Here is a 21043-nt window from a genome sequence, read left to right as displayed (position 1 = left end):
AGGCAGGCAGACAGGAAGACAGGCAAGCAGGCAGGCAAGCAGGCCCAGCCAGCCAATCAGACTGGCTAGCACAGATGTGACAGGCTGTGAGGAATGTGTGGAATGCGGAGGCACTGGAGCAGGCGTGTCCATCTACAGAGAGGGAGGGAGGGGCTAGGGGAGGGAGGGTGGGGAGGGGCTAGGGGTGGGGGGGAGGGGGCTAGGGGTGGAGGGGCTGGGGGGGGGGGCGAGGGGCCAGCTCTGCTCCTCCTGCAGGCAGCAGGAGTCCCAGCAGGCCCTGTTCCCAGGGGGTTAGGGCCTGCTGGACTTTTAAGGTAATTGCAGCGAGCACACAGGGCCTAAAGGAGACCAAGGTCCACGCAGACGTGATGGCTTGCTCTCACACCACGCAGACGTGATGGCTTGCTCTCACACCACGCAGACGTGATGGCTTGCTCTCACACCACGCAGACGTGATGGCTTGCTCTCACACCACGCAGACGTGATGGCTTGCTCTCACACCACGCAGACGTGATGGCTTGCTCTCACACCACGCAGACGTGATGGCTTGCTCTCACACCGGGTCTGGAGGGTGTCAAACCTGCTCGTCCACACATCGGATATTATAGATCATGTGAAGCAGGTTCTGTATGTGTGTATGTGAGCGTGTGTGTGTGATTGTCTTTTGTACTGGTATGTGTGTCACTGTGTGCGTGTGTGTGCTTGTCTGTGTACTGGGTAGTCAGGTGGCTGAGTGGTGAGGGAGTCGGGCTAGTAATCCGAAGGTCGCCAGTTCGATTCCCGGTCATGCCAACTGACGTTGTGTCCTTGGGCAAGGCACTTCACCCTGCTTGCCTCGGGGGAATGTCCCTGTACTTACTGTAAGTCGCTCTGGATAAGAGCGTCTGCTAAATGACTAAATTTACTGGTGTGTGTGTGTGTGCACTGGTATGTGTGTGTGAGAGTGAATGTGTGTGAGTGTGTGTGTGTTTAGAACAGAGGTGCCAGGACCTCATGGCAGGGTCCTTATTGCTGTCTGTGAGTGTTGAGGGCTTCAGGTCGTGATGATGCAGCTGTCCTTGTCCCTCTCTTCTCTCTCATTTCTCTCTCTCTCTCCCTCTCTTCTCTCCTTTCATTTCTCTCCCTCTCTTTTCCCTTTCTACTCTCTCCTCTTGTCTCTCTCTCTTCCTCTTCTCTTTTTTCCTTCCTCTATTCTCTCTCTCTCCCTCATCTTTCTTCTCTTTTAATTTGAGCATTTCTCAGTAAAGAGCATCAGAAGTATCTCTCTCTCCTTCTCGCTTTCTCTCCTTCTCCCTCTCTCTTCTTCTCCCTCTCTCTCCTTCTCCCTCTCTCTCCTTCTCCCTCTCTCTCCTCTCTCTCTCTCCTTCTCCCTCTCTCTCCTTCTCTCTCTCTCTCCTTCTCCCTCTCTTTCCTTCTCCCTCTCTCTCCTTCTCCCTCTCTCTCCTTCTCCCTCTCTCTCCTTCTCTCTGTCTCTCCTTCTCCCTCTCTCTCCTTCTCCCTCTCTCTCCTTCTCTCTCTCCTTCTCCCTCTCTCTCCTTCTCTCTCTCCTTCTCCCTCTCTCTCCCTTCTCTCTCTCTCCTCCTTCTCCCTCTCTCTCCTTCTCCCTCTCTCTCCTTCTCCCTCTCTCTCCTTCAACGTGTTTTGTTTCAGTCGACTTCAAGTATTGTTCAGACCCTCCTACACAAAAACAATCCAGACTCAGGATCATCAACCATCTGTCAAAGCAAGTCTTAACGGTACCAACAACAGCAGGTCCTCTCCGCTGACCAAGCGGCCCTCTCCGTGTATTCCCCAGAGCTGCGCTGTGACACTGCTGATGGTTTCTGCTGTGAGAGAGCTGAGCAGCGTGTTGGGTCCTGTCGTTCGTTGGGAACGAAGGCTTGAACGCCCGAAATAGAACTTCCTTCTCTGCCCAACCTGTTTGTGCAGAATGTTGAGTGTAGATGATGAAGAACACGCTCTTTCTTTTGGGGGGGAGGAGGGGAGGCTGTGTGCAATTAGGTGACTTCATAGACAAATTTGACAAAATTGTGTCCTGTCATGTGGTTGGTTCAGCTGAGGTGCAAGTTACAGATGCGCCTGTCTATCCTTCTCCAAGAGTAAAGAATCACAAGAACTCACTGACTCTCAGACAAGAAAGTGTGTGGTGTGTGTGTGTTTGAGAGAGAGAGAGAGAGAGAGAGAGAGAGAGAGAGAGAGAGAGAGAGAGAGAGAGAGAGAGAGAGAGAGAGAGAGAGAGAGTGTATAAACCTCTACGTAGGGTAGGGGTCATGTTGTGTGTCAGGAGGTCCTGTGGTACAGTGTGAATCTGTAGCGCCATCTAGTGGCTACAGTTTGGTTAGCACCTCTCCAACAGCAAACCTGTGTGGTTCACGACCAGACATGTTTCAGTGACACTAAACCTGTCTACTGTTTCCCAGCTCTTGACCTTCTCCAGTCTTGATGTATTTCCTGCACAAACACACATTGTGAGACTGGGTCTTCCTGTTCCTGGCGTCTCAGACTGACCGTTGCTCTCTCCCCTGCAGGTCGGAATGAGCTGATAGCTCGGTACATCAAACTGAGGACTGGCAAGACACGCACCAGGAAACAGGTACGGATTCGTACCAGGCGTGGAAGTAACCCAGATATTAAATACAATACATGTACTCTTACATATATACTTACTGTCAGAGAAACTAAAGGATGCTCTTGCTCAGGTCACAGTACATTTATAAACTGGTGTACTCTTGTTGTTGGGTTGATGCAGAAAGGTGTCAGAGCAGTGTTTCCCCCTCCTGGCCCTCAGGAAGCTGGCCTGCATGTCGCAAGGTCCCTGAGGACCAGGGGGAGAAAGGCTGGCCTGCTGTGATTGGTCCTTGAGAGTGTATGAATCTGTGCTGACTGACATCGTCTGGAATGAGGGATGAGAGAGAGAACATGTGTGTAATGAGCAGGTGTGTGTGTTGTAGGTGTGTGTGTGTGCATGCTGTATAAACATGTAATATGTCTCGCACCCCCCCAGGTGTCTAGTCACATACAGGTGTTAGCACGGAAGAAAGTCAGAGAATACCAAGCAGGTATCAAGGTAGGTGCTGCCACGGGCTGTTCGCCCACCACTGATGGGGCATGTCTTTCTCCTTGGTTACGGCTATTCTTCCCTCTCTCTTTCTCTCTCTCCATCTTCTTTTCTTCTTCTCTTCCCCTCTCGGCTCTTCTCTCTGCAGGTTTCTAGCCACTTACAGGTTCTCGCCCGGAGAAAATCCCGCGAGATCCAGTCAAAGCTGAAGGTATGCGCTTCTCTGCTGGCTGGGCGGGGCTGGGAACAGGCTTGGCTTCTGCGCTGACAAATCAAAGTGCACTTTGTGTAGTGTGGGTAGGCGCTTAGAGGAGGGGAGAAGGAGTGAAGGAGGAGTGGAGGAGCAGGAGGAGGAAAGGAGTGGAGGAGGAGGAGGAGGAGGAGGAGAGAAGGAGGAAAGGAGGAGGAGTGAGAAGAAGAGGAAGACAGTGGAGGAGGAGGGGAAGGAGGAGTGGAGGAGGAGGAGGAGGAGGAGAGAAGGAGGAAAGGAGGAGGAGAAGGAGGAAAGGAGGAGGAGAAGGAGGAGGAGAGAAGGAGGAGAGGAGGAGGAGAGAAGGAGGAAAGGAGAAGGAGGAAAGGAGGAGGAGAAGGAGGAGGAGAGAAGGAGGAGAGGAGGAGGAGAGAAGGAGGAAAGGAGAGGTCAGGAAGGCTGGATCTGCATCTGGGGTGGATTGTGGCTCTGCAGTTTTTCCTCCATCCATCCGTCCATCCATCATACTCATACTGCAGGGTCATTAGGAGAGGGCATACTCCTCCTCTAGCAAACATGCAAGCTCAATATAAAGAGTACAGGTCTGAACCAACACTGACACACACGGTAACCAAGGCAGGCCTTGACCAACACACTGATACACACAACACGCCCGTTGGGCGCTAGAGCTTGGCGGAGCGTCGCTGTGAGGAGCGAGGTGACGGGTGTGTCAGCGCTGCATGACGCCTGGCCTCCTGCTTCTTGTCTGTCCTGGTGTCAGCCACGCTTTCTCGGCCTATAGACCTTCCTCACCCTTTCTCTGTCCTCCATCTTCTCCCCGTTCTGACGGCCCAGCCTCTACAGGTCTCTCCTGACAGGTCTCTCCTGCCCTCTCTCAAATCAACTTCTGTCAACACCTGGAACAGAGACCAACATGTTAAACCTAATTCGAGTTCTACGTTCTTTGATATCACTTTGTGTGTTATTCGGCCATGCCATGTTGAGGAAAACTCAAAATATCCTAGTTATGATTATTCCTTTCCATCAGCAAAATGTGAGAATGGATCCTTTCTGTCCATTACTATACACATGTGTATGTTCTAATGAGGCAGATAAAACAGTACTTGGATGTTGTCACCATTCAATATTGAATTTCTGTCCTCATGACCTGTGCTTTTGTTGATGTTTACTCTCTATTGTCGATACATCTTAATAAACAAATAAATATACAGACACAGTATGTATATACAGTATGTATATAATCAAGCAGATGTTCTGTGATGTTCAGTAATTTGGACATGGAATCTCTGTTGAAATCTTAACTATATCATTTATTCAACATCCTCGCTTGATCTGTCTTAGGCAGTGCGAATTACGATGAATGAAAGTTTATGGGCCTTTGACGAAGCCATCTCTGGCTTGTAGTGAAAAGCCTGATTTGACGTGACAACCCTAGCCTAACTGTACTGTAGTGTTTCACAGTTACTAATGGATTCTTTCTCCTTTGATTTAGGCCATGAATTTGGTAAGTGGATTTGACTTTTGCGATACCCTCCCCCCCCCCCAACCCTCCAATTCCCCCCTCAGCCTACCCCCCCCCCCCCCCCCCCTCCCCCTTCTGCTTGTCAGTGCCTTGTCGCTTCTGCCCTCTGCTGGCATGGCAACCCCCCCCCCCCCCCCAACCCCCCACATACACCCCTCCCCTGCTCTGCGCTTTACAGTGATTAAGGAAACAGATGACTCTAAACCACGTCACAGTGCATAGTTCCTGGTGCGGCCAGCTTCGCTCCATGCTGCAGCTTGCTTGCACATGGTGATTGTGCTTGGGGATCCCCTCATCATGGCTGTTACTTATCTTATCTATTTATCTTGACATGGTCAGTGTTTGTTGACCGGTCGCATACAGTGTCTTGCAATGAGATTTGCTGAGTAAAACATAAAAATCTCCTCAAGGTGGGAAGAGTTTGTGTGTAAGGTTTTAGAAAACCAGTGTAGGTGTGGGGCCACTGAAGGACAACTGGATCAATCTCACTCAAAGCGTTCACTCCTGTCAGCACAGCATTAGTATGATAAATATCCATCACAAAGCTGTCAGTTTTGCCTGGAGAGAGAAGCCAACATTCTTGGGTGCTTTGGAGATAAAGTACATCAGTTGTGTCCTGTGATTCTCCAGAAGTAGCACACAGTCTTCCAACCATGACGGTTGACAGTCTGCAAGCTGAGCGCCTCCTGGAGGTGCCAGCTGGAGGTGCCAGCTGCCTGTCTCAAGACTCCACACCTTCTGTTTCCTTTTCGCAAACAGAAGTGGATGATCACCACAGTAACCGTTTCAGCTTCCATTGTTACGATCACCATAGTAACTCTCTCGGCTTCCATCGTTATGATCACCATAGTAACTGTAACCGTTTAAGATTCCATCGTTATGATCACCATAGTAACTGTAACTGTTTCAGCTTCCATCGTTATGATCACCATAGTAACTGTAACCATTTCAGCTTCCGTAGTAACCATGGTAACAAATCTCATCTTTCTCTGCTTTCTCTGGAAATATGTATCAGTGGAACATTCCATCAACATCACACTCATACAATATCTTTATTGGCCACTTAAAACATTGCTGTGTAATATGTTTTACACAATAGAATGGGATGGTCTGTCTGATTACGGGGCTGTAAGGTTACTCTGCTAACTATCCATCCTGAATCTACCACCGAATATCATGACAACTGTATAGATGACACTAAGATTATAAGCAAAAGTAAAATTATTAATGTTACGATAGTTGTGATTATTTTCATCAAGTTTAAAATAAGAGAATAATGATTATTGATCTGTGTTTGTTTCTTGCGCTGAGCTAGCTCGTGACCAGCGCTCTGTGTTGGTGGGTGTGCTGGCGCCCCCTGGTGGACACAGGCCTCATGTGTGCTCTGCCCCCAGGACCAGGCCTCTAAAGACAAGGCCCTCCAGAACATGGCAGCACTGTCGTCAGCTCAGATTGTGTCTCCCAGCCTGATCAAGAGCCAGCTGCCCCCACTGCCGCAGCCCCCCTACCCTCCACATGCCAGGGTAAGACCCATGCCCCCAGATCCTTGGCCCACACGTGATTTAAAATACCACTTCTGAGTTTGTGAATGTTCCCAGTATGCAGTTGCGCATGCAGTTGATGATGAGTTGATGCTGCAGGACAGTAAATGTTGTGTTGATTCTGTCTCCTCCAGTTCTGGCCCACCCCCATCCCGGGACAACCAGGACCCTCTCAGGAGTAAGTACCCCTCACGCAGGGCATTTTTCTGGGCCTGCTGTCCAGCCTAGACCCCCCCTCTGGGTCTCCACTGTGGACGTCTGCATAGGAGTGAATGATTATGACTACATGTGAGGGAAACGGGCAGCCGACCTGGGTCAAACCCTAGAGAGTAACAAACTGTTGGGCCCTTTCCAGTGGTTCCAACTTACCACATCAAGCACACCCCCAGTGTGTTGGGACTGTATGACAGATGTGACTGGTCCAGACCTGTCTGAGGGTGGGGTGGGGGGGACTGAGGTTGAGGCTGGGGGCTGTGGCTTGTTTAACAGATCACATTTGTGCACCCCAGGCTGGTACTAGAGCTGAACCAGGGCCGGGGACCTGGGCTTGGCCGGGCCAGCTACGCGTGAGTTCCCCTCCGCAGACCTGCTGTGGCTCCAGGCAGCACTGACTGTTTCACCCCAACACCGACCACAGCCCAACACCGACCACAGCCCCACACCCCCACACCGACCACACCCCCACACCGACCACACCCCCACACCCACACACCGACCACACCCACACACCGACCACACCCACACACCGACCACACCCCCACACCGACCACACCCCCACACCGACCACACCGACCACACCGACCACACCCCCACACCCACATACCGACCACACCCCCACACCCACATACCGACCACACCCCCACACCGACCACACCCCCACACCGACCACACCCCCACATCGACCACACCCCCACACTGACCACACCACCACACCCCCACACCGACCACACCCCCACACCCACACACCGACCACACCCCCACACCAACCACACCCCCACACCGACCTCACCCCCACACCGACCACACTCCCACACTGACCTCACCCCTACACCGACCACACCCCCACATCGACCTCACCCCCACACCGACCACACTCCCACACTGACCTCACCCCCACACACCTTGTAGTCACGGCCCTGCCTGCAATAACTTCACCACCAGGCATCAACAAATAAAAGTTCCCAGTCAGAAAACATAATAAAAAGTCCTTTAGGTGTGTCGAGAGGCGCCCAGAGCTAACAGGAGATTAGAGAGAACAGACAAGCTTGTAAAACAGAGCCTCACATCGCTGCTTGATCTCACACAGGCAGGAGGGAGCTTCTGTAAGAGAGAAGCAGAGGTGCACCGTCATCCAGCTGGTGCAGTCACACACGCCCGCGTCTCGCACGCTAACCCACGGTCGCTACCACGAAACCTCACGGCGGCCATTTTGTGCCACCTTAATAGTGACGTGTTTAAGTAACTCCTATGCCCTACAGTGAACCCTCCAGAGTGTTGATAATGTGATGTTAGACTCGTCTCTCACTGACCTAACTGTTCTCTTTCAGCATCAAGCCTTTTGCACAGAGCCCGTACCCTAACCTAGTAGGACCTGTAGCTCCTGCCATATCAAGTGAGTATGGAGACCAGCGGAGCTAGTGTCACATCAACTACAGCTGCTAAAACCTTGCCTGACTTCACTCTGTGTCTGTAACTGTGTGTGTATCTGTGTGTGTGTATTGTGTGTGTATCTGTGTGTGTGTATATCTGTGTGTGTGTGTGTGTTTCAGCCTATGAGCCCCTGGCGCCCCCCCTCCCCCCGGCCGCCACCGCTGTGCCTGTGTGGCAGGACCGCACCATCGCCTCCTCCAAGCTGCGGATGCTAGAGTACTCCGCCTTCATGGAGATCCAGAGAGACCCGGACAATGTGAGAGGAGCTCTGGGGTGGGTGGGGGGGGGGGGTGGGGGGGGGTGGGGGAGGGGGGTAGGGTGGGTAAGGTGGGCGGGGGGGGGGGGGGGGTGGGGGGGGGGTGGGGGAGGGGGGTAGGGTGGGTAAGGTGGGCGGGGGGGGGGGGGGGTAGGGTGGGTAGGGTGGGCGGGGGGGGTAGGGTGGGTAGGGTGGGCGGGGGGGGGGTAGGGTGGGGGGGGGGCAGGGGGGGCAGGTTCAAGGCTGCTAAATGAACATATGACGTTATCTACCAAAGTAGTCTTGTGTATATACTTAAGGAACTCTTATCACCTCCAGCTACCATCCCAAAATATTATCAATATATATATATAAATATGATAAAAATATAACTTCCAGACCTAACTGTTCCTCCTGCCTCTCTCCTCTGTGCAGTACAGCAAGCACCTGTTCGTCCACATCGGGCAGACGAACCCCTCCTACAGCGACCCCCTCCTGGAGGCTGTGGACATCAGGCAGATCTACGACAAGTTCCCAGAGAAGAAGGGCGGGCTGAAGGAGCTGTACGAGAACGGGCCGCAGAACGCCTTCTTCCTGGTCAAGTTCTGGGTGTGTTGTGGTCGTTTCTGACTCAATGTTATCGTGACCTGACAGTTCACTGGTGTTGCCACCAGGGGGAGCTCCTGTCTGCTGGGTCTCGTTCTGTTCTGTCTTGGCAGTGTGGTTGTCAACATGCTGAGGCCTGCTGGGGACTAGTACCTTGCCTTTCTAAGTGTGTGTGTGTGTGTGTGTGTGTGTGTATGTGTGTGTGTGTGCAGGCGGACCTGAACAGCAGTGGCATGCAGGATGGCCCAGGGTCATTCTACGGCGTGAGCAGCCAGTACAGCAGCTCTGAGAACAGCAGCATCACCGTGTCCACCAAGGTCTGCTCCTTCGGCAAGCAGGTGGTGGAGAAGGTGGAGGTGAGCCTGTCCTTTCTGCTGTCACCAGGGGGCGGGATCTCATTTTGGCGGAAATAAATTAAATGGCGAAAACATATTATACTTATAGTATCTTTGGAAAGTGTATTTATGAATATAAACCATACTTACATATATTAAAGTTGTCAAGTATATGAATACGGTCTATATTAACTACACTTCGAATATGAATATAATGAAAATATTAGAGAGAGTATCTCTCAATTGATGTATTTAAATGAGAGGACTCTTTTTCCGCTTGGCTGAACTGAGTGTGTGTTTCAGACGGAGTACCCCAGGGTGGAAGGGGGGAAGTGTGTGTTTAGGATCCATCGCTCCCCCATGTGTGAGTACATGATCAACTTCATCCACAAGCTCAAACACCTTCCGGAGAAGTACATGATGAACAGTGTTCTGGAGAACTTCACCATCCTGCAGGTACACGGCAGAACACTGCACTGCAGCACAAAATAACACATTTGTTTGCCACAAATGCACAACACAAAATAGACAAAATATAACGGTTATTTTGGTGGTTTCATGTGGATAAAAACTCCATTAAGTCGTATGTCTTGTCACATTCTCATGCAGTGTTTTTACCAGGTAGATTTGTTCGCATGCTGACATTTAGTTTGCGCTGTGTTGCTTCTGCAGGTGGTGACTAACAGGGATACCCAGGAGACCTTGCTCTGCATAGCGTTTGTGTTCGAGGTCTCGACGAGCGAACACGGAGCTCAGTATCACGTTTACAGACTTGTCAAAGACTAACAAGCTCTTCAGGGAAGGAGAAGGCTGACAGGAACCTACATGACACCACCTCTCCTCTTCCCACTCAGTTGTCCGAGAGACACTTAAACATCCCCGGCTCCTTTGCATACATCCACTCAGAGCAAGAAAATGGAGTCTCAACAAACAGTGAAAAGATATTATTATTTTTGGATGAAAAGCCTGCTTCTTACTAGTTTATATAAACGTGCTCAGAGGGGGTGGTTGACCTCGGTGACGATAATAAATGTATATAGAAACATATTCACAGAGGGACTGAGAATGTGTTTATGGTTAAAAGAGTATTTTGCAAGGGAACACAGAGGACTAGGAGCTGTGTATTTATACAGATTGGAACCGTGCGGAAACAAGGACCACGAACGAGAATAAACAAAGAAAAACAAACTGAAGAATTGTAGAGCAGTCCAACAAAACGGTGTGCTAGATAGATCGATAGATAGATCGGTTGATCGATTGATCGATAGATATGACAAGTGCCTTTCTCCAAAGACAAGCACTTCAGTCTGCCACTTTCGATTGCCTTATTGTGACTACCTCTTGAGAAAAGCAGAGAGATGCTGGAGAGAAAAGGAATTCACCAAGCAATTGTAAACTTGACCTAACTATGCATTTTACCCCTCAAATGTATAATTTTGAAGCATCAGATTCATCCCGGCAGACTGTGGAAAACCTTACAGCTGTTAGGTTTTCTTATTTGATCAAAAAATGAAAGGTTACACGTTTGTCTATGGTCCAAGTGTACCAAGAGTTTCTAAGTCTAGACTAGATCAGAGGACCCACTATCCGTCTGACGGGTCCGGTATCCTGGCGTGTTCCCTTCTCTCTCGATCCCTGTTGTTTTCAGGGGCCTAAACAACAAAACAAGTGCCTAAGTGCACTAAAGGATCAAGAAAGGGTACAGACAAGTGTTTATTTTCTTGAGTTTCTGAGTTATATGTAGCCTGATCGAAATGAACAGTTTATGTGCTGTGAATGCTAGTGATGTGTGTTACATAGGAGTATGTTGCGCTCTTGTTTATGTTTGTGATCAACTTGAACTCAGCACCGAGATTCCAGCAGTCAGAAAGCAACAGTGTTTCCCCTCTGCAACAAGGAGGAGGGAAAGACTGCATGTTATTTACATGTTTATACAGACTTTGTATGTTTTCCTGTGAACTTCCAGATCAATTTGACATCTTTAAACAATGATACTGGATGAATTTAGAATATCTTAATGTACATATGGTTGTCCGTGTGCATCAAACTAAACAATATTCCTATCCCCCTGAAGATATTTTTACCATTGGGGGAAGAGAGAAAAAAAAACAGCTGTTGTGTTTTTTTTTAACGATCAGCTGTTTTCTCTGGTGCTGGGGGTGAGTGTGACCATTGATTGTTATTTATAGGGTTTGAACACACGAGAGATGGGAAGGTCTGGGCTATGGGTGATGTTTGTCTTTTACCATTGCAATGGTTGTGTTGCGACTATATACTGACACGTAATGACAGATAACTGGCAATAGAACTATACAACTAGATGAACTGCCAGCTCTTGGATCCACTGTAGAGAGAGAGACAGAGAGAGAGAGAGAGAGAGAGAGAGAGAGAGAGAGAGAGAGAGGAGGGACAGCGAGAGAGAGGGACACAGAGAGAGAGGGAGGGAGACAGAGAGAGGGGGAGACAGAGAGAGGGAGAGAAAGAGAGAGGGAGACAGAGAGAGAGAGAGAGAGAGAGAGAGAGAGAGGGAGACAGTCTTATCTACTTTGAACCTGTCGGTCTCACACTTATCATGTATCAGACCCTGAGGTGGGCTCATACCTGGCCTTGAATGTCATGCTAAACAACTGCTAAACATTTACTAGCAGATTTCTCAGATGTTTGTCTCTTTTTTTTTACAGTATCTTGTTTTTTATTACCATAATCATGATTAATATTGTTTTTATTTGTTGTTTTGGACTTTCAGTGGACGCCATATGCACCCATTGAAAATGTGTGTTTGTGTTGACATTGGTGAGATCTTCTGTATCATAATCAAAACGGTGTTGGCAAGTTTTTGGTTGAAGGGGGGTTCTTGAGGCCTTAGTTACCATTGTGCATTGCCTTTTTGTATTATCTGTTATCTTCAGAGTAAAGGGGTTATATAATCAAATCAAAATGTGTATCCTAACAATAAAAGACGCATGGTGCCTTTAGGGAAATTTTCCCCAGAAAATCTATTAAATATGTTTGTTTTATTTAGTCAGTCTGAGTCTTATTGCATTGCTAAAAACACATTGCTGTAATGATGGGAAGATTCCAAACTAGACTAAGTAGTTTTTCATGTTTTCAATTGAGACCGCAACACTGTAAAGGACTTGCTCTTTATGATTCTGCAACGACTCAAGGATAACTTATAGTCTTAGTGTTTATCATAAATGTTAACGATGTTCCCAAGTTCAGTTGTTTTAACGTAATTTATCCAGTCCAGAGTCCAGAGGAGTCAGCCAGCAGGGTACTTTTATTTTGAAGGCTTGTTTTCAACCAGATAGTAGCTAGCTAGCTACTGTATACATTTAGCTGGTCAGTTACCACATTTGGCTCCTTCTTAGTTATGTTCGTAATTTTAGCCAATGGTAGCTAGTTACTTCTATATGTCTCTGGTTGTGTGTGATCAGTTTGAACTGTCACGGTGTGGTCGATCAGTCGGTGTCTGTTGACATTGCAGAAGTCACTCCACCGTCGCACCGCACTGCGAACCAGCTATCATCAACCGGTAAGTTCATTCAGTTGAAATATTAGCTAGCTAGCCATTGAAATAAAAAGCAATCTGTCACTTTTACTGGCGAAAGAACATGAGTTGGTGATATTGGTCAACGAGGCCGTGACAGGTTATGTCAGAAATATTATGTCACAACTCAGAAATATAGAACAAGTACAGTACGTTTTAGCTGCCTATCTAGAACTTCAGAGAATCGTCATCAGGCCCAGTAATGACTGTAGTTCACACACTGCACTCTGGGCATCTCATCTAACTTTGGAAACGATTTCTTTCTTCAGCACAGTGTTATAATACATTTTGACAATGTGAATCTACTGTGAATTCGGTGTTTCAAGTCCTGTTTACGTCGAATTATGAAGCTCTATGTAAAGTTTTACAAAAAATAATGCTTGTCTGGCATTCTTCATTTTGCACCGTGTAGCACAATTAAAGGTGACTGTAAAATCTACTAGAATAATGTATCAGAGGTCATTCATGTGCATCGTAAGTGTTTATTATCGTGTCTTTCTTTTCTGACTGACGTCGTCAGTTTTGTGTTCTCTCCAGGAACCAAGCTCTGTGGTAGTTCACTATGACTGCTGACCCGAGTGCTCCGATGGCAGCGATAGATCCGCTCAGGTTGAGAGTGTTCTCTCTCAACTGCTGGTGAGTACTGTGATGGTCCTCGTAAGTATTATTACCTTTCTGAGTAAAATAAGGATGCTAAGTATTCTGACGTTACTGAGTAGCTACTCTGAAGTATTATCTTAAGTATTACCAGAGAAGGCAAAACACACCCTTCACTCAAGTAGAAGTACTCATGTTTAAAAAATAAACTGGTAAAATTTGAAGTACCGACCACTTTTTCACTCAAGTTAAAGTAAAGAGGTGAGGTGTGTGCTCTGACATATACTTAAATAAAAAGCCATTATAACTACTTAGTGTCACGCTTCATACAGTGAAAGGAAGAGGGGAGGGGAGAACAGAGAACCATAAAACAGAGTAAAGCAGAACAGAGTACAGTAGAGTATAGAGTCCTCAAACGTTTTAATATTTTCAACCATTCAAAAATATTTATTAAAAACCTGCCCCCCACATTTTTTTTCAACCTTTAGAAACTTTTGATTAGAATTATTTTTTTAAAAATATTTTTTTTAACTTTGGAAACATTCTTTAAAACTTGGTACATGGTAGCATCGCAGACGAGCATGTTAGCCAGGAAATTGAAAAAAGGCACATAATGACAAGAAATAATATTGATCGTGCCACCAAATACAGACTAACCAGTGATCTGGGTACAGATACATCTGGACTGCCCACAGTGCAGGGGGCCCAAGCCCACACTGCAGTTGTTCATGCTGTCTACTTTGTTCGTCTTCTTAGGGGCATCCGTTACCTCAGCAAACACTGTTCTCAGCGCTATGCTATGGTTGCGGAACTGCTGAGCAGGGAGGGGTATGATATCGTCTTGCTGCAGGAGGTTGGCTAACACACACACACACACTTGTGTGTGCGCGCACACACACACACACTATTTATCTTTCTCCTTTTTGTGAACACTCAGTACCTCTAAATATTTGCACTCTCTCTGTCAGGCTATATCTCTGTCTCTCTATCTCACACACACACACATACACAGACAAACACACACTCACATACATACACACTCACACAGACACACACACTCACAAACCTGTTCATACCCATCAGTTCAAGTGATATGTTGGTATGTTGCTTAAAGACACCTCCATTCTCTCAGTCTCCCAGCTGTCATCGCTGTTTGGGCATACAGCCAAGGCCTTAAAATCTCCTTCCTTATCTTTCAAGTATCAGTTCACCACAGATGTATTCTAAATGGATTCACTAATATGTGTTTTGTGTTCAGCTGTGTCTTAATTCTTTCCACTCAGGTATGGAGTGAAAAAGACTACCTCTTCTTGAAAAATAAGCTTGCCTGTAGCCACCCTCACTCTCATTACTTCAAAAGGTAAGTTAGTTTTGTGGGTGTCTGTGTGTTTTTCCCAGACACAGAGGAATTTTCCCAAGCTTCTCTTAATACTTCCCTGACCTCCTTACCGGGGCACAAGTTTGGGATTAATCAAAGTTTAGTTCCCCCTCACCTTGTTCTAATCCCCTCACAAAATCATAAAAGAGTGTTCTGCAAAAGCCACGTGTTAGACTGACAGAGCTTTACTTTCTTAGATTCTACTTAGATTATGCACAGATTATACTGTATTTAGATTTTACTTTACATTCTACTTATGCTGTGTTCACACCAAACGCGAAGCAAATTGTTCGCGTGAATGAAGCACATTTTCGCGTTCATTTGTGTTTATTCGCACAAATCACTGGGAGCAAACCGTTTTCTTTTCTTCGTCAACCATGTCCGAAAAGACGACTATAAAAAAATACAAAGTAGTGTGGTATAGCAGAAGATGCCCACAGACAGCTACAATACTCTTGCCCTTACCCGCTTCACAGCATTACATTTCCAAGGTTCTACTTAGATTGTACACATTCGACTGCATTTAGATTCTACTCTTCTATAGATTCTACTTATGTTTTGCTTGACAGTGTTCTTTTGGGTTTCATGACCCCATGTTGATCATTTGTCTTCCAGTGGTGTCATAGGAAGTGGACTGGCCACCTTCTCCAAACACAGAATCAACGATGCCTTTCTGTACTGCTACTCCTTAAATGGTTACCCTTACATGGTGAGTCAAAAGGACCCAACACGGAGCTCTCAGTCTGGGACGGGTGATTTATGTGTTGAAAAACGTTAATGTGAGCTTCTCCAGTCTTACCCTGTGCTGTTCTCTGTATCGTGTTATTATCCCGTGAGTCATGATTTGAGGTTTACCCCACCTGTTTGTGACTCACACCAACTACAGGTCCACCAAGGAGACTGGTTTGGTGGGAAAGCTGTTGGCATGGTCATTTTAGAGATAGGCAGACTGAAAGCACATGTTTATCTCACACATGTAAGTCCTATTTTTCCCTCTCCTCCTCTCTCCTCTCTCCTCCCATCCTCTCCCCTCTCCTCCTCTCCTGTCCTCACCCCTCACCATGTCTCCTCACCTCTCCCCTCTCTAATCTCTCCTCCCTAACCTCCCCACCCCTTTACCCACCTCTCCTCCTCTCTCCTCCCATCCTCTCCTCCTCTCCTGTCCTCACCCCTCACCATGTCTCCTCACCTCACCTCTCCCCTCTCTAACCTCCTCACCCCTTTACCCACCTCTCCTCTCCTCCTCTCTCCTCCCATCCTCTCCCCTCTCCTCCTCTCCTGTCCTCACCCCTCACCATGTCTCCTCACCTCACCTCTCCCCTCTCTAACCTCCCCACCCCTTTACCCACCTCTCCTCTCCTCTTATCCTCTCTTTTCCTCCTCCTCTCCTACCAGCTGTAATCCGAGTGTGTGTTGTGTGTAGCTCCATGCAGAGTACAGCAGGGAGAGGGACACCTACCTCCCTCACAGAGTGGTCCAGGCCTGGGAGCTGCAGCACTTCATCAGGTATGTCTGCAAGAAGGAAGAAGTCTCTGATGGACAGACAGACAGTCACTAAACTAGGTAAATAGTTTGAGCTGCATACTGTGTGTTAATGCTGAGACGGGGGTGTGGTTGTTCCAGACACACGTCCAGCGGAGCGGATGTGGTGGTCCTGGGGGGGGACCTGAACATGCACCCCCAGGACCTGGGCACCAGACTGCTGATGGCCTCCACCGGCCTGAGGGACTGCTACACCGAGACAGACGTGTTCGACGTGAGACTTACCCCAGCGCTCACATCTGGGAGGGGGGGCTGATGTTTGCAGGGGTGCAATTGTCTTCATCACTTCTTGTTTTGCAGGGGTGTGAGGATGGAATCACCCTGATAGCCGACAACTGCTTCATCAACAAGAAGGATCTGGTGCCCTTTGAGAAGGGCATACGCATAGACTACATCCTTATCAAGGTGAGCCACACACCTGCCCTAGACAGGAAGCAGGGCTACTGTTGTCATGGTCGGTATCATGTTATACAGTTTCCAGTCATGTTGTTTTCAGACCATCAAGACATGAAACGGACTGACAGAATTTTATGTACAAATATTAGGGGTGGGAATCTTTTCCCCTAACAGATATTAGAATATGAGTACATGTTTTCCCTAACATATATTAGAATATTAATAAATGTTTTCCCCTAACAGATATATTCTAGCATTTTTTGGCAGCTGTTTGTAGTTACAGTAGTGACTACAAACTCTTAACTCAGGAACTCTTTTTAGACCTGTTATTCTAATATTGGCTTATATGGAGGATTATAGGGGCCAAAACAAACTAAATAATTACATAAACAATTAAATAATTGAATGGTTAAATACTTGAATAAATAAACAATTATATAATACAAAGATTAAATAAATGATAATTGTATAATTTAATGCGTAATTGACATACAAAATGTTTAAATTACTAATTAAATGAGACACTAAATATATAAATGTTACCTATCTTTGTGTGTATATATATAGATTTACATTTTCATGTGTTCACATTTACTCTGTACACGTCCTGACACTGTACACGTCCTGACACTGTATGCGTCCTGACACTGTACGCGTCGTGACACTGTACGCGTCGTGACACTGTACGCGTCCTGACACTGTACGCGTCATGACTGTACGCGTCGTGACACTGTATGCGTCGTGACTGTACGCGTCGTGACACTGTACGCGTTGTGACTCCTCACTGTGTTGTTGTGTTTCAGGGTTCGTCCAGGGTGGAGCTCCAGTGTGAGTCCATGTCCACCACCCAGGGCTCGGTCCCGGACCAGCCCCACCCCTACTCCGACCACGAGGCCCTGAGCGTGGCGCTGAGGCTGGGACCCAGTGGCCCCCAGGCGGGGGGGGAGGACGGGGGGTCTGGGCCAGACTGTGCTGCAGGTACTCAGCCCCCTCCGGGGCCTCCACAGCCCTCCGTCAGTCATGAATGTGATGCATAGAAGCACCTTCAAATAGTCTAACCCTAACCCCTGTCACCCCCCACCTTCTCTCTCACCCCCACCCCCAACTCCTGTCGTCGTCCCCTTCACCTTCTCTCTACCCCACCCCCCAGGGCGCGTGGCGGAGCTGGTGGACCTGGTGACAGAGGCCCGTACAGAGGTGAAGGTGGGGCTGCACTGCGCTGAGAGGCGGCGCTACACGGCAGCTCGTACGGGGATGATGGGCGTGGCTCTGCTGCTCCTGGAGGTGGTGATGGCCGCCGTGCCCTGGCTGGGCGGCCCTCAGCCCTTCCCCAGCGCCTCCTTCTACCTGCTGGGGGCGCTGGGCCTGGCCTCCCTGCTGGTCACCAGCATGCTCTACCTCTTCTACACCACGGAGCTGAAGGCCCTGCAGGGGGCCGAGGACCACATGAGGCTGGCCGTGGGAAGCCTGCAGGAGAGGCTGAGGGGGGTGGCCATGAAGAGGCCGCCCCTGGAGGCGGAGGAGTAGGTAGAGGAGGAGGAATGGGAGGAGGTGGAGGTAGGAGGAGGAGGTGGAGGTAGAAGGAGTGGGAGGTGGAGGTATGAGGAGTGGGAGGTGGAGGTAGAAGGTGGAGGTAGAAGGAGTGGGAGGTAGAGGCAGGAGGCGGAGGTAGAAGGAGTGGGAGGTGGAGGTAGAAGGAGTGGGAGGTGGAGGTAGAAGGAGTGGGAGGTGGAGGTAGGAGGAGTGGGAGGTAGAGGAGGAGGAGGTGGTTGAGCCCCCCCTCCCCGGAGGGATAGGAGAGCTGGAGGCAGAGCAGCAGCTAGGGATGGAAGAGGAGGTGGAGGGTGAGGAGAAAAGGTGGAGGAGGAGTTGGTGGAGGAGGAGGCAGGTGTCTCAGGTCCACACCAGAAGATGTGAACTGATCGGCAGGACCCAGGATGAAGGTGGGTCCCCTGCCCCGGTCAGGGCTCTGCTGGGAGACCCCACTCCCCTGCTGTTCATTGTGTGCTCTTTGACTGAAGGAACGCTCCAGGGAAGTGTGGAGGGCGTTTCCTGAAACAGTGCTCTCTACAGGCTACTGTGTGGCACTGCAGTGTAGTTTACCTCTATGCACCCATTTATTCTACTAGCTAATCTTTGGATGTAACTGCACTTTCTCATATTTCCCTTCCAACACAACACATAACCTCCTAACATGTAAACTGTGGGCTGCGAGCTGACACAGTAAGATAGGGTTAGCCCTAACCCTAAATCTAACCCTATTGCAATCTTAAAATGTTTTTATGTTTAAGCTAGTTTTATACTCTAAGCTAGTTTTTTTTTTTTACAGTTCAGCCTTATAATGATAACAGGCTGTAGATAATAAGTTCCTATTGCATTCCTCCACCAGCTTCTTACAGTCTTGGTGCGAACCAATCATATCCATCATATCCTGTGTTCCTCTCGTTTAGAATGTCTTTGACTGTGAAGACAGCTGGATGCCAGTTTGAATTCCCACATTTTTGTGTGAGAGGAGGAAATGTACTCATTTTAAGGTGCTGAAGGTCAAAGTGCAGTAAGATCATTGAACTCTCATGAGTTTCTGTTGTTCTGAGCCATACCAGTCCTGCAGCTCCAGGGCTTGGCTGGCTGGCTGACTGGCTGGCTTAATGGCTGGCTGGCTGGCTGGCTTAATGGCTGGCTTAATGGCTTGCTGGCTGGCTTAATGGCTGGCTGGCTGGCTTAATGGCTGGCTGGCTTAATGGCTGGCTGGCTGACTGGCTGGCTGGCTGACTTGAGTGTTAGACTGACTTGACTGGTTGAACACCGGACTGGCTGACTGACTTGCTGGCTGACTGGCTGGCTTTCTGGTTGAACACCTGGCTGACTGGCTGACTGGCTGACTTGAGTAGTAGACTCCATTTGTTAAACAAAGGTAGTGTCCTCGTCATCTTAGAACCCAGACTGTTCTATCTGATCAGACCTGTTCCTGAGGACCAGACAGCCAGGAGCAGGTGCACCCCACAGCTTTGACCCCACAGAGGTTAGAGCTGGGGGGGATTCCAGGGGGTTGTCATGGGAACAATCAGGCGTCCAGACTGAGGCTACAGTGGAAGTGTTGAAAGGACACGGGAAGCACTTTAGTGAACGTACATAGCGATGATTTATTAGATTAAATTAAATGATTGTTGATTAAATCAGTGAATATAATACAGTGTTGCGGCAAATACGTCCTCACCATACTGTGCTGTACAAACGTACGTTAGAAAAACACCTTTTAAGTCCGTGTTTTGGACGATAACATGTTTTGCTTTTTAAAAGCTTTCTATGCTGAGAGATGGGCATTGTCCATGACACACGCAGTCTACCAACCTCTGAATCCACTTCTGAATGATTCACTGATTTTCATTTCATGTTACTTCTACTCGGGCATAAATCCTCACAATTGTAGTTCAAAATGAATGTAGCACTATGCTAAAACACAACCGTCTATGAATCATAACTTGACAGCCTAAGCTATATAGGGTTATTCGGGTAATCTGGGACATTGTGTAATGTGGGACACCTAAACTCCAGTGTGTGTTTTTTCCTGCTATGATAATGTCTAGTCTACAGAACTTTTACTCTAGGTTTGGCATGGATGTTATATGACTGAAATCAGAAACTTTGATTAGTGTGGTGTCACAGAAAGGGGCAACTGTCAATCAAAGAACTTCCCATGAGAAAATGCATGCAAAAATGTCCCATATTACCCAAATTCACCATATCAAGGTCAGTAACACTTCACATATGTCCAATTTCTTAAAATAAAATAAAATGTTTTCGTTCCTGTTGACAATCGAATGATGTTAAGGCAATAATAAAGAATGTAGGTTATGGTGCAGTATTTTGCTTTTGTGATTTGTTGTTTAATTTAATGATTTAATGAGAGTTCAGTTGATAAGTAGAAGAATCAAATTTAGTTTGTCTGCATGCTTAGAGGTCAAACTAGGCAAATTCAGTAGTGATGCTGTAGTGTGGGCCTACAACATCAGTGTCCTCATTATGACTTTCACCACTAGAGGGCAGCGTTGCATCCAGTTGATATGAATCCAGTTGATATAAATACGTCTCAACTATGTTACAACTTAGAAACCGTTTCTTGTTTATAACACTTGTGAGATATTATTGTTTACAAATATACATAAAGTAGCCTTTCGTAAATGTATGAGAAGGTCTACGTCGACAACTTATGAGGATGTCTATTTTAGCCTCAAATTGGCCTACGTACAGCCAACCTGGCAACCACAGAGAACATGTCTCAACAACGGATTATTTAGGCAGTCAACTGTTTGGTGAAATTAGCCTGACAAAGTAGATGGCGGGTCTGGATCACCCTCGGCGCCATACCTCGGGGTTACGGGTGTGTCTCTGCTCAGACCGTAATTCTACCAGGAATGATGA

The 21043-nt window shown here is 47.9% G+C and overlaps 2 protein-coding genes across 5 annotated transcripts in view; both read left to right on the top strand.

Annotated features, from left to right (window-relative positions):
• LOC136967700 (transcriptional enhancer factor TEF-5-like) overlaps nucleotides 1–12183 on the top strand; it is a 30614-nt gene extending 18431 nt beyond the window's left edge. The window contains exons 4-15 of one of the 4 annotated variants that reach the window (XM_067261636.1): nucleotides 2529–2593; nucleotides 3005–3067; nucleotides 4762–4773; nucleotides 6186–6314; nucleotides 6467–6510; nucleotides 6842–6898; nucleotides 7880–7944; nucleotides 8102–8238; nucleotides 8653–8826; nucleotides 9036–9179; nucleotides 9462–9614; nucleotides 9831–12183. In XM_067261636.1, coding sequence (XP_067117737.1) covers nucleotides 2529–2593; nucleotides 3005–3067; nucleotides 4762–4773; nucleotides 6186–6314; nucleotides 6467–6510; nucleotides 6842–6898; nucleotides 7880–7944; nucleotides 8102–8238; nucleotides 8653–8826; nucleotides 9036–9179; nucleotides 9462–9614; nucleotides 9831–9944 — 1157 coding nt within the window. In that variant the 3' untranslated portion in view covers nucleotides 9945–12183. Of the gene's footprint in view, nucleotides 1–2528; nucleotides 2594–3004; nucleotides 3111–3141; nucleotides 3274–4761; nucleotides 4774–5581; nucleotides 5590–6185; nucleotides 6315–6466; nucleotides 6511–6841; nucleotides 6899–7879; nucleotides 7945–8101; nucleotides 8239–8652; nucleotides 8827–9035; nucleotides 9180–9461; nucleotides 9615–9830 lie in introns of all 4 variants that reach the window. The other 3 variants (XM_067261861.1, XM_067261716.1, XM_067261795.1) reach the window with 3 other exon arrangements.
• A 332-nt stretch (nucleotides 12184–12515) lies between these two features.
• Nucleotides 12516–18148, top strand: smpd2b (sphingomyelin phosphodiesterase 2b). The gene is made up of 11 exons (XM_067261521.1): nucleotides 12516–12693; nucleotides 13246–13344; nucleotides 14062–14158; nucleotides 14589–14665; nucleotides 15299–15392; nucleotides 15570–15659; nucleotides 16107–16189; nucleotides 16307–16439; nucleotides 16526–16630; nucleotides 17425–17599; nucleotides 17772–18148. The coding sequence occupies exons 2-11, from the start codon at nucleotides 13271–13273 to the stop codon at nucleotides 18146–18148; spliced, it is 1305 nt and encodes a 434-aa protein (XP_067117622.1). The 5' UTR covers nucleotides 12516–12693; nucleotides 13246–13270.
• The last annotated feature ends 2895 nt before the right edge of the window (nucleotides 18149–21043 follow it).

This window comes from Osmerus mordax, chromosome 1, assembly GCF_038355195.1.
Source record: "Osmerus mordax isolate fOsmMor3 chromosome 1, fOsmMor3.pri, whole genome shotgun sequence".
Taxonomy (NCBI): Eukaryota; Metazoa; Chordata; class Actinopteri; order Osmeriformes; family Osmeridae; genus Osmerus; species Osmerus mordax.
This window is presented reverse-complemented; position numbering and strand designations above follow the sequence as displayed.

What these genes read in the sequence shown, in the direction of transcription:
- smpd2b (XM_067261521.1), top strand. Translation starts at nt 13,271, where the DNA reads ATGACTGCTGACCCGAGTGCTCCGATGGCAGCGATAGATCCGCTCAGG. An exon ending in ATATCGTCTTGCTGCAGGAG is followed by an intron (nt 14,159 to 14,588) that starts GTTGGCTAACAC and finishes CTTTCCACTCAG; the next exon opens with GTATGGAGTGAAAAAGACTA. An exon ending in CACATGTTTATCTCACACAT is followed by an intron (nt 15,660 to 16,106) that starts GTAAGTCCTATT and finishes TGTTGTGTGTAG; the next exon opens with CTCCATGCAGAGTACAGCAG.